This window comes from Pelodiscus sinensis, chromosome 5, assembly GCF_052426305.1.
Source record: "Pelodiscus sinensis isolate ZL-2025 chromosome 5, ASM5242630v1, whole genome shotgun sequence".
In the NCBI taxonomy this organism is placed as follows: Eukaryota; Metazoa; Chordata; order Testudines; family Trionychidae; genus Pelodiscus; species Pelodiscus sinensis.
Genome location: NC_143056.1, coordinates 108,355,317 through 108,368,439, shown reverse-complemented (window position 1 = coordinate 108,368,439; position 13,123 = coordinate 108,355,317). Strand labels below are relative to the sequence as shown.

Here is a 13,123-nt window from a genome sequence, read left to right as displayed (position 1 = left end):
GGTTTAATTATGTTGACGAGAGAGAGATCTCCTGTCGGCACAAAGTAGTTACATAGTAGTTCTTACAGCTGCATTGGTATAACTATGCTGTTGTAAAATATCTAGTGTAGACAGAGTCTTAAATCAGTTTAGTTAAACTGGTGCAAAATCCTACTGCAAAATGCTTTACAGTCTGTGAATAGCTTATTTCAGTTTTACTTAATTTGCTTCTAATCAACTTAAGCTAAATAGATACTTCTCACACAAAACTCCATTAAAAATATAAAATTGCAAAGTCAAAAATTCAAAAGTTGGGAAATGCTACAATTAATCTTGATGTGTAACCTTAATTAGGCCCCTTTGTGTATATGCATTATGATACAGGCTTTATGTGTATGATCACCTACTAGTTTTCCTGAAGGATCAATGCACAGAAGGGACCACATTCACTTAATGAGCAACTTTTCCTTATTTTGTTTATCCTCCTTATCACACGATTCAAACTCTTCTCTGAAGACAGAATTATTAATTTCCTCATAGCATAATTTCCATTTATGGTGTTAATTGTGTAATTAATCGCATGCGCTTCTACTTCAAAATGCTGCAGCAACGTTTCCAAAGGGCAGCGCTGCAGAAACCGGGGAGCAGCTGGAGTCCTCAGCTGACCCTAGGCTCAGTGCAGATGCCCCTTTGAAACGCAGCAGTGGCGTTCCAAAGAACAGCATTGCAGGAGCCCGGGATCAGCTGGAGTCCCCAGCTGACCCCAGCTTCATGCAGCGCTGCCCCTTGGAAAGGCCACCTCAGCTTCCTGCTGCAGGGCAGGGGGTGAGCTTTGGGGGCTAGATCCAGCTTGTGGGGCAAGGAAGCAGCTCTACACACTACCACTTCCTCTCCTCCCAGCTGTGGAGAACAGCAGCACAGGAAACCGCTCCCTTGGAGGCTTTCCCCGCTGTCCCCATTGGTCAGAATCATGGCCAATGAGAGCAGTGAGAGGCAGTACTGGAAGCAACAGGAGGCATAGAACAGGAAAGCACCCATTCCTGCCGAGACCTCTCACCCCCATACATCGTTCCTGCACCCTCTCCCAGACCCCCCAGCCCACTCTTGCACTCAACCTCCCACCCAGAACCCCCGCCCTTAGCCTGCTCCTGCACCTGATCTCTCAGCCAGACCCCGCACCGCCCAGTTCACTCCTGCAACCGTTTTGTCATCATGGATTTTTGGCTGGTGGACCGCGGGCGCCAAAGTTTGAGAACCACTGACGGAAAGGACTGTACATCCTGCAAAATCTCTGCATGTAGGCAGGGCTTTTTGGAAGGATTCGGTCACCCTGAAACACACTAGCTCATCCAATCCTCCCTGAGGAGTGGGGTGGCATTGATTCTGAAAGTGTAGTGCCAACTCTGTGTTGCTGCAGAATGGCGCTATCAAATCCCTACTGAATGTATTTGTAATATGTATTCCCAACCGTGCAAACTGCAAACCCTAGGGAGGCCCAGTGTTTTCAACTGAATTACCACACACACAAAAAACACAGCGCTTCAAAGTTTATATTTCTACCTGAGGAGCCCTTCAGTGAGACAGACAGAAAATGGTCTCCAGTTTCCTTGCCATGCCTGTGTTCCTCTGTACATGAACTGCACAGCCACTTATTGCAGTTAGTACATAGACTGTGAGCAGGTCTCTTCTCTTTACACGTGGAACAACTCTGGGGGAAAAAAAGGTGCAATTATGTACAAGTATAATTAAATGCAGAACTCTTCCAATGATCCTGTAGAAACTGCTAAATTGAAGACACTGCGATTCAAAACCTTGGAGGCTTGGTTATTCTAATAACTGTGAGCACTGGCCCTGATTCTTTTCTCTCTTACACCAATATAGTACATCTGACATCAGTGGAATTTCTCCTCATTTACACTGGTCAAGAGAGAGAACAAGATCATCACAGGAAGTGATGAATACCTTTATAATGACTTTCTTGAGGAAGAAATAGTTACAGGGCTATTACCAGAATTACTGGCAAATTCTATGGCCTGTGTTATGCCAGAGGTCAGGCTAAATGATCAGAATGGTTCTGGCTTTCTGGTCCTAAAAAATCGATGCATTGATGAAGTAAGAATTGTCTGATTTCCATGTATGGAGTGAGTGGGGATAGTTGCTTCGCCAAAAAGAGACACTTGCAGAGGACAAGAGGTCATTTGTATTTGCTATTAGTACGATAACAGATAATGATGTACAAACACAAGAAAACTAATCAGTACACAGGAATTATGAGTCCCTTCAGGAACATGATAGAATATTGTCCAGTCTGTGGAAAAAAGGTTAACCAAGCAAGGCTAACCATGCGTCATGGATCCAAAAGATTGGTGCTACAGCCCCCGCTTTGGAACAGATTCTTGGGGGAAATCCTTCAAAATTCTAGGCCCTTTAAGGGTTTCAATTCTTCCTCTAGTCTAAGACAGGATGGCTTCACCATCTCCTTATGCTGGACCTCTGGGCATTCAGCACTCTTGCTTCACACTGGAAGTCCAATTGAGAGAGACTCCTAAAGGAGACCTGAACGCTCTTCAGAGATGAATGCACCTCATCTGGCATTTGCAGTGATGCTGACTCAGAATTGTAAAACAGTAGGGCTGTGTCTACACTGGCAAGTTATTCTGGAAAATCAGCCGCTTTTCCAGAAAAACTTGCTAGCTGTCTACACTGGCCGCTTGAATTTCCACAAAAGCACTGACAATCTAATGTAAAATCATCAGTGCTTTTCCGGAAAAACTATGCTGCTTCTGTTCGGGCAAAAGTCTTTTTCCAGAAAACTGTTCCGGAAAAGGGCCAGTGTAGACAGCACAGTAGTGTTTTCCGCAAAAAAGCCCCGATCACGAAAATGACGATCGGGGCTTTTTTGCGGGAAAGCGCGTCTAGATTGGCCATGGATGCTTTTCCGGAAAAAGTGCTTTTCCGGAAAAGCATCCTGCCAATCTAGACGCGCTTTTCCGAAAATGCTTTTAACGGAAAACTTTTCCGTTAAAAGCATTTCTGAAAAATCATGCCACTGTAGACGTAGCCTAGGGGTTATCAGTCAACAGGAACACAGCATAGGAAGTCATTAGGTTTGCACAGAGAACTGAAAGTTAAAGCAATGGCCCATTCTGATTAGTCAAGAGGCTACACAAGCTATAGCAAATGCCTTGCTTCAAGCTCTGTCTGTTCAAGAGCAAGAGAAGCCCCAGAGAAGGATAAAGCTGCTGGGAGTCCACTGTTGCTAACAAAGGCATCTGGTCAGAGCATGATCGTGGCCATGGTGGGTTATCTTAACTAAGAAAACCTGAAGCACAGCCCATGGGATGGATGGGGAGGGAAAGGATGGGCTAAGAGAACACTCAGTCCTGTGGGTGAAGGTAACAGGTTACCCCAAAAGGAGCATGATATCTAAAGCTAAATTAAAAGAGCAGTCAGGTAGGGTCAGGAGGCAACATGCATTGGGTCAAACACTGAAAGTAGGTTTTTCTAGGCACATGGGTGCTAATTTCCACCAGTGCTAAAGAAAAGGTGCGGGGGGAGGAATCTTTGTATTACTGGGATTTTTGTTATAAACCTTATGAAAAAATTTTTGTATAGAAATGAAACCTAAGTTATTAAACAGACACATTGACTGTGCACATTTGGCATGCACAGCCCTGAGCTACAACTCTGGGGGGGGCCTGCCAATGTGTGGGAGCACTTTACATCTCAATATCATCAGACACTGAGGGTACATCTAGACTACAGGCTTTTGTCGACAGAAGCTTTGTAGACAGATACTGTCGACAAAGAGCATCTAGACTACATTCAGTTCTGTCAACAAAGCAAGCTGCTTTGTCGACATGGCAGTGTAGATGCAAAGGACAGTTTAGATGCAATAACGCCGTCTGTCAACAGAACTCTGTCGACAAAAGGCGTTATTCCTCATAAAATTGCTGAGTTCTGTCGACGTTATGTCGACAGAACTCAGCAGTAGTGTAGATGCAGGTTTAATTTTATCGACAAAAGTCCACTTTTGTCGACAAAACCTTGTAGTCTAGACACACCCTGAGAAACCACACCCCTAGAGATATGGCTGAGGATGTGTCTATACAGCACAGTTATTTTGAAACAACAATGCGAGCTCTTCTCCAGGGCCATTCAAAGTAATTACTCCCCAATGCCTCCTACAGCTCTAATTCAAGATAGCACGTACACATTAGGGAAGCCTGCCTTGGACTAATTTTGAGGCTTCCCTGTAGTGTAGATATGTTATTTCGAAATAAGCTATTTAGGGAAAAAATTCTGAAATAGCTTATTTCGAAATAAGCGTGCTGTGTAGACGTACCCTGAGTTACAATCAAATGCTCAATCATGGGGAAGGACAGCCCAGGCCACAGTCTGACTAATGGAGGTATGTGGGTGTACTATCCTCCTTACTCCCTGAAAGATGAGGGGGATGACAGAGTGGCAGGACTCCCATCGTAGTTTCAAACCTGAAGGTTTTGTTTTGACAAAAGGGTGCCAAGCCATGTAAAAACCCTTGTGCACCTGCTAGTGTCATTCAACAGACCAGACCTAAGGGAGGATGTGAAACCACTCTGAACAGTGTATTGGAAACTTTAAGTTTGATTGAATAACAACTGTGTTATAAAAATCTTGAAAGAGCCTGGTATAACAGCTACCAAAGAGATGGGGAAGATGATATGGCATCTATGAATCTCATTTGTGGATTTAAACACTGGTTAAAGGATCCATCTCAGTTTGGTCTAGAAGGAAGAAGAGATGTGATGAAGTGGGAATATTCTGTACTGTTTTTATAAGTCCTGTTTGTTCTCAGTTTCCCTTATGCACTGCATCGTTATTCAGTGAGTGGAAATGAATTATTTTGCTCTCTGGACAGGCGGAGACACATAGGTATGGGTGCTACCTAGTCTGGGCCTTAGTCTCCATATCAATGGAGCATTTGGGAAGAAAATGGAAAACCCAATTGCCATTATATTGATGCCTAACAACCAACAACACGGGGATATGGACCAGCTCTGCTTATGGAAGCTGAACAGGAATTTCCAGCCTGAGATCAAAGGACTGGAGATGTATGTGGTAGAGAATAGGTGTTGGCTGCTGGAAGGAGTCAGGACTCTCACCCAGAGTCTGACTAAGACTTTGTCTGCCCCTGGCCTGCCAATGGGGGTGGGTGGAACAAAGAGAGTGGTTACTCCCAGATGATTCAAAGAGGCAGAGGGATCCCAGCTACCACTGCTGCTACTCAGGGCGGCCTGAGCCATTTGTGTGCCCCGGGCCCCGGGAGCGCAGCGCCGCCCCCAGGAGTGCAATGCATACGCGGCCCCGCCCCTGGGCAGCCAGCGCATGTGCAGCCCCGCCCCGGGCACACGGCCCATGCATGGCTCCGCCTCCGGACGCCCAGTGCATGCGTGGCGCCGCCCCGGGCACGTGGAGCATCTGCGGTGCTGCCCCCGCCTGGCCCAGCAGCCCCACGTGGCGCCCCTACAATGGGGCACCCCATGCAGTAGCCTGGTCAGCCCGTAGCTTGGGCCGGCTCTGCTGCTACTGCTTGAACCAAGGGGTTCACTACAGCTTGGCTGGGCTCTGGGCTAACCAGAATGGACTACACTTTAACCTTCAGTTCTCTTTGCCACCCAAAGGACTTGCTATGCTGTGTTCTGGTTAACAATTAAACTGACAGGTTTTGCAATGCTATTGAGTGTCACTGCAAATGCTTGGTGTGGAACATTAATACCTGAAAAGCATACAAATCTCAGGAGTCTCTTTTACTTGGACTCGCTGAACAGAGCGCTCAGTGTGAAGCAAAAGTGCTGCAAGTCTAGAGGTCCAGTCTAAGGAGACAGTGAAGCTCTATGACTTACTCTGGAAGAAGAATGAGATTTCCCAAGGGTCTGGCACAATGAAGGGGTTCCTCCTGGAAACCGTGCCAAAGCTGGAACTGCAGCATGGATCCTGTGATCCATGACACCAAGCAAAAAAGGCAAATATTTTAATCTGGGTAACAGTTTCCCCCTAAATCACATCATTATCAGGAGGTATTTTGCCCTGTCCCACTTCCGTTGATATTACCCTCAGTACATCATTTATTAACGTGCACTCACTAATGTTTTTTTTATGTCTGAACAAAATGTACAGTCTATGAGCCAGATTCTGATCTCATTTATTCTAATGTAAATGTGGAGTAATTTCAGGGGAATTACTCCAAATTTATAATCGGCTTACTTAAACTCAGAACCTAGACTATGTCAATAGGACCATTTAAGTGTCTCTATATTGAACATAAACTGTATTCATGGACAATTATAGTAAAAATCTATAATTTTACTGAATAGTAAGATCAACACTGTGATCTGCTGTAAAAATGAGCCCGGCTTCTATTCCCTGAGGAGAATTAGCCCAATTTATATAATATCCAGGCTGTTGACCTGGGAACATAACAGATATAGAACTATCAAAAGGGTATGGGTTTCAAATCAGTACAATTGGTGCTTGATTAAACTGCCTGGAAAACTAGCTGCTTTATATCAGAGGGGTAGCCATGTTAGTCTGAATCTGCAAAAGCGACGAGGAGTCCTGTGGCACCTTATAGACTAACTGAAGTGTAGGAGCATAAGCTACATGCATCTGACGAAGTGTGTCTTTGCCCACGAAAGCTTATGCTCCTACACTTCAGTTAGTCTATAAGGTGCCACAGGACTCCTCGTCGCTTTAGCTGCTTTATGTATGTTTTGCCACCTAGAATAGCCATTAAGGATTGTTACAATGGATGTAAGTAAATGACAGTAGAGATGGATGCTTTGATACCTGCATTATCTATCCACTGTGAAATCAGAGTTATTTCAAGGTAGTTACACTGTTGCTATTAAAATAATGCACTGTACACACAAGAATACCACAAGAGACCTAATCAGAAAGCTGTTTGCACTCATAGGGTATGTCTAGATTACATCCCTCTATCGCCAGAGGGATGTAAATTAGACATACCGAAATTGCTAATTAAGTGGAGATTTAAATATCCCGCGCTTCATTAGAATAAAAATAGCTGGTGCTTTTTGCCAACACGGCACTTTGCCGGCAACCAGTGACAGTCTAGACGGGGATCGGTCAACAAGGAAAGCCTTTTCCGACCGATCCCTTATGCCTCGTGCAACGAGGATTACAGGATCAGTCGGAAAAGGCTTTCCTTGTCGACCGATCCCCATCTAGACTGCTGCTTGTTGCCAGCAAAGTGCCGTGGCAGCCATTTTTATTCTAATGAAGCACGGGATATTTAAATGCACAGATCGCTCTGCGCCAGCTCTTCCAGGTTGTAATCTACTCGCCACAGATGAGTAGATTACAGTATTTGTCAAGCCCTGCCCTTAGCTACTATTTCCCAGTGTAGCCTGACCTCTCCCAAACAACCAGACTTCACCATTAGCAAAATAGCAACAAGTTTCAAATCATGATAGTAAAGCAAAATTCCTCCTGTATGTGTGAAAAGTGCCTCGCATGCTGTGTGTGACATGGGAATACTACTGCTATTACTACTAATAATTAGCACAGTAACTTGATTTAGTGACCTTCCTGTTGGATGCCAATTGATCTTGGAATATGTCAATTTAAAATAAATTCAGAGCATGGAGGAGGAGGTAAGAGTGTACATTCAACAGTGAGGGCCTGATTCAAACTCCAATGAAGTCCATGGAAAGGTATCTAGTGACTTTGGTGGGTTTTGGATGAGGTACATAAAGAGTAACATGAAAACCAGTCATTGTTTTTAATGTCCTTAGTTTAAATTACAGACTTAACAATAAGTGAATATTTTTCTATTTAAAAATAGAAGAGGGTTAACCTGGTCCAGCTGGCTGATAAGGCCCCACCCTCTGAGCCCTGCTGGGCATGCTCCAACTGGAGGGTGGCTATAAAAGCTTCTGGAGCTGCTTAGTAAGGGTGGACCACTGCAGGGGGAGGAGGTGCTGGTGCTGGTGCTGGTGCTGGTGCTGGTGCTGCTGCTGCTGCTGCTGCACGAGCTCCAGGCCAGCAAGCACAGCCAGACCAAATGGCAGTAGCCAGGCCGAGAGGGGCTGCAGTAGAAGCTGTGGGGCCTGAGCATGAAGATGGAGAGGACTTCTGACAAGATCTAGGTAGGAAGTAGCCCAGGGTGGAGAATTGCTCCCCGAGAGCTTTGGGTTGTTGTGGTGGAATACCTGGTACCTGGGCTGGGATCTGGTGGAGAGGGAGGGCTTAGGTCCTCCTACCCACTTCCTTAGATACCCCAAATAGGGGCAGATTGTCTACTATACATTGACTCTGTGGTTGTTGGGCAGTACCACCCTGATTCCCAAGGGGGTGTATATTGACTCTTGGACTACTCTAGCCACAGGTTGCACTGCATAGACTCTGTGGCTCTACCCAGATAGGGAATTCAAGGGGCTGCCGAAGGCCTATCACCACCCTCACTGGCGGACGGACAAGGCACCCCTCGACACTCATCAATTCTTCCCTTCTAGGTAAAAGCTAAAAAAAGAACCAAGAAAATATTCTATACATATATGGCCTGATAGGGATTCTTGTCTCTTCCAAAGATACACTGTTATGATGACTGACCTACAGGATAAATCTACACTTGCACAGACATTGCATGTCCAACTATCATGTGTATAGCCAGTGAGGCATTGCTCAGGTCAGAACAGTTGAGAACCTTCTTGCCAGAACCGTAGGATATGTACGCTTGTTATGAATCCACAGGAACTGTGCTATGTCCCATATTGTAAACAGTAATTGAAGGAACCCCTTCAGTTACACCAAACATCCAAGGAGTCCCACTCTTCCTAAAGGGTAAGCCATAATTCCAACACCTCCCCAGCTAAACCTCTGGCTTCTGCACTCCTGCTTCACACTATGATGTGTAGCACAGCAAATCCAACTGAAATTCACTCCTGGGTAGACTTGTATGCTCTTCGCAATGAATGTACCCAAGTATATATTTGCAGACACACCCAAGCAGTATATTCAAAACAGAGCAGGATTTATGACAGAACTGGAACACAACACTGAACAACCTTAGGTTAGCATAGAGAGATAAAGGTTAAAGCATCGTCCATTCTAGTCAAGGCAGAGCTAGCCCCAAGCCCCACTGTAGCGGATTCCATGTTCAGGTCTCTTTCTCTCTCTGATTTCCTTAGTCAGTCCAAGAGAGCATCCAGCTTCTTCCTGGAACCCCATACTTTCCCCCCACAACAAGTCACTCCTCGGGTCTTTGTTCTCCAGGTAGGCTGTGCTCAGTTCACAGCCTCGCCTGCCAGATTTTCCCCACAGTGGAGCATCAGCTGAGTCCTCTGAACTTTCCTTTGTCCCTCTGAACCTCTTGCAGAGATGAGTCAGTTTCAAGCAGTTCCTTAACAAGCCATTTATTCCATCCAGACAGGGAGGTGACACATCTGTGTTGCTGAGCTGTCCCAGATCCATTGTTAACCCTTTCGCACTCACTGGGTAGCAATGCAAAGTAAAAAGGGAAACTGAGGCACATCCAGGTGTCATAAAAATATTATGAAAAATTACCAGTTAATCACAACCTAACCTGTCTCTCTACATGCACAAGCAATGCCCTCCCCATCAACACTACTATTTTTAGTAGTGTAGTATCCTTTCGCCAGATGCTTTCCTTGCTTCTGTGAAAGACTCCACTGTGAAGCCCTTTCCCATTGGCATCCCCTTGCCAGAGCTTTTCATTACTGTGTGTAGTGTCACATTAAGTCTGGACACACCTTGCCTTTCATGACAGCGTGTTGCTACATGTACTAGGGATGTAAGTGACTAGTCGACTATCCGATAAGCGTATGCTTATCGGATAGTCGACTAGTGTTTTGACTAGTTGCTACTCCACCCCTTTGCTGCCTCAGAGAGAGGAAGCAAGAGAGGGAGCAGGAGCCAGTGCTTGGGAGAGCCAGCTTAAAAGCTGGTTCCATCCCCAGCACCATCTTCACAAGGGGCAGAGGCCAGGCTCTTAATACATTTAAAAGGCAGAGCTGCAGCGTGGTTAACTATGGATACTGGATATTATGGTATCCAGGCTCAGGGAGCTAACTTTGCTGCGGCTCTGCAGTTTCCCCCCTTAACAACTAATCGACTAATCAATGGAAATTACATCAACTAGTTGATTAGCTGATTAAATGCCATTTAACATCCCTAAGATGTACCCTTACAGAGCCACAAGTATACACAAAGGAGCCACAGATAGGAAATGATGTAGGCAGTTCATGGAATTACATTATTAAATACATAGACTATGTATATCTTTTTTTTAACCTTCAAAACTCTTACATACACATCAGTTAATTCTCACAATACCCCTCTGACATAATAATACTTTACCAAAATTTTACAAGATGGGCAGTATGTACCCATCCTCCTTTACAATACAAGAAAAAGGTTGTTGCAGAAAGAGCGAGTTGCCCTAGCCCACAGAGGAAGTTAGGTTTACAGCCAGGATTAACTCAGGAGTTCTTGACTCCCACTTTGGTATTCAGACCACACCTCTTTCTTAAGCAACGACTTCAAGACCCTCCACCCAAGGAGCTCAGAACTAAAATAGCTGAGTAACTCTAGCTCACAAAATATATATTACAAAGCAATTACCCTGATGAGTTGCAAAAAGGCCAACTGAAAAAAATGAGGCTGTAATTTTAACTCCCCAGTCAGGGTAGCTCAATAAGGTAGGGTTTATTAACAACTATTATATACTTGCAGACATAAATCTTTCCAGAATTATCATAATTCAATTGCATTATAGTAGCACTTGGAGGCCTCAAATGACATAGTACACATACACACAGTAAAAGACAGACCTTGCCCGAAAGAACTTACAGTATAGACAAAGGGTAGACAACAGGAAGAAATATCATCTTAATTTATAGATGGGCTACACATACATACAGACAAAGTATCTTCCCCAAGGTTACCCAGGAAGGTAACTTTACAATACTGGTTGGTTATCTATCTATCTATCTATCTATCTATCTATCTATCTATCTATCTATCTATCTATCTATCTATCTATCCAATTTATAATGAAGCCTCACTATGGTATCCAGGACATGGACATGGCCTTGATCTTAGAGTACCACTATGGTAAGTTTTACACCATTAACTGCTCCCCAAAATGTGGCATTCAAGTTGTCTACTGTGTGTATGCAATGGGAAACCTCTACCAAGGTCAGAATGGATCCAAGATTAGGATTTGATCCTTTTGCACCCCAAATTCTCATTCTCTTTAGCAACATTGCCAGGTCCAATTTGATCAAGTCAGTTAATGGATTTGGTTATAATTTTCAGATCTAGATGCCTAAAGTCAGGAACCTAAATCCACATGGAGGCACCTAATTACGGGGCCTGAATTTCAGAGGTGATGAGAATCCACAGCTCATTGTTAGGCTATTTTTATGGAATTAGGTATCAACTTTGGACATTAAATCTGAAAATACTGACCTTTATGTCCTTCAATCAGCCTCACAAGTTGAGGGCCTTATGCTATTCTCGCTGATGTCACTGGCTAAACTCCCACTGACTTAAGTGATAGCAGGATTGGGCCCCAGTTTTTTCCTATTTTTTCTTTTAATAAAAGGCTCCACTGTTACAAGACGAGAATATTTATAAAGGAGGAACAATCTTAAAATGATCCGGGGAAGGTTCTTCATTTCCCCTGTAGGATTCCTTTACTCTTATGGGAATTGTTTTCTTTTTGACTTGCTCTTCGGAGTCCTAGGGGACTGAAGAAAGAAAAAGCTTCTTACTGGAGATCTGAGAAATAGCCCAGTGCCTTTGAAGAGACTAAAGGATATATTCATTTGATATTCTTCATATACTGGCTCTCTCTAGAAGGTAGATGAATTGAGCCATGATAATTAAAAAAACTCAGTGTCATAAGAACATTTGAACACTGCAGCAGCATTGTGTAAATTTTGCTCTTACTATCTTTGAGGTGTATGTGTGAAGGGAATTTTTTCTGGTTTACATAATAATACATTGAATTCATATGGCACCTTTCATCCAAAGATATCAGGAAACTTAACATTATCCATTGAATTCACACAATACCCTCTATGAGTTAATTATGAATGTTTAGAGATGGGGAAAATGAGGCACAGGAAAGCTGAGTGACTCAGAGCAATTCAGGGTCCTTAGTAATCAATAAAAGGATGAAGCACAAGAGGCAAAGATGGATTTTGCCTTTATGATCTTCCCCCACTAGATTCAGTCTCCAGAACAACTTAGCCATAACAATTTATAGAAGCCCTAAGATTGCTGATTATAACTCACAAAAGACTATTCTATTGGCAGTGCTGGAGTGCAGCAGTGCTCTGCAGTACCTCTGATATGTCCTCTAAGTTGAGTAAAACCATCTAAAGGAGTCTCCTATGCAAGAGGAATCTTTAACTGGCTATTTAAGCTGGTTTAAGTCCTGGAACAGACATACAGGCATGGAGCAGATGGAATGCCCCATTACCAGGCCCCATTACCTGGCCCAAGAGTCCTAGCTTCATGGGTGGCAGGTAATGGAGGCAAGAGAAGGCAGTTGCTTTCCCAAAACTGCACACATTCCCACCACCCAGGATGGCTGGGGTTGCAGTGCAGCTGCCTGGTTCTCTGGCCTCTGGAGCCATGGTGCGGCTTTCTGGCCAGTCAGGAGGGCTCAGGCCACAGCACAGCTGCCCAGCTGCGGTGTGACTGCCCAGCTTTCCGGCCAGTCAGGAGGGCTGGGGCCACATCATGGCTGCCCAGAGCTCCAGCTGGTTGGGAGGGCTGGTGCCATAGCGTTGCTGCCCAGGTCTCCAGCTAGTTTGGAGGGCTGGGGCCATAGTGTGACTGCCTGGCTCTCTGGCTGGTCCAGAGGCTGGGGTTGCAGTGCTGCTGCCTGGTTCTCCAACCAGTTGGAAGGACTGGGCCCTGGCACAGCTGCTCAGTTCTCTGGCTGGCAAGGAGGGCTGGGGCCACAGTGCAGCTGCCCGAATCTCTGGCTGGTCGGAAGGGCTGGGACCGCACCACTGGCTGGGATGGTGAAATTAAGGGGTCTCAGGATGTTCAGAGGCTGGGGTGAGGACTGGGCTTGACTCCACAAGTGGGGAGATTGTGGAAAGGG

The 13,123-nt window shown here is 44.9% G+C and overlaps 1 protein-coding gene across 1 annotated transcript in view; it reads right to left on the bottom strand.

Moving 5' to 3' along the window:
* The window catches only part of TRIM66 (tripartite motif containing 66), an 83,218-nt gene that overhangs the window by 50,823 nt on the left and 19,272 nt on the right, over positions 1 to 13,123 (bottom strand). The window contains exon 3 of the mRNA XM_025189972.3: positions 1,540 to 1,687. Coding sequence (XP_025045757.3) covers positions 1,540 to 1,687 — 148 coding nt within the window. The remainder of the gene's footprint in view (positions 1 to 1,539; positions 1,688 to 13,123) is intronic.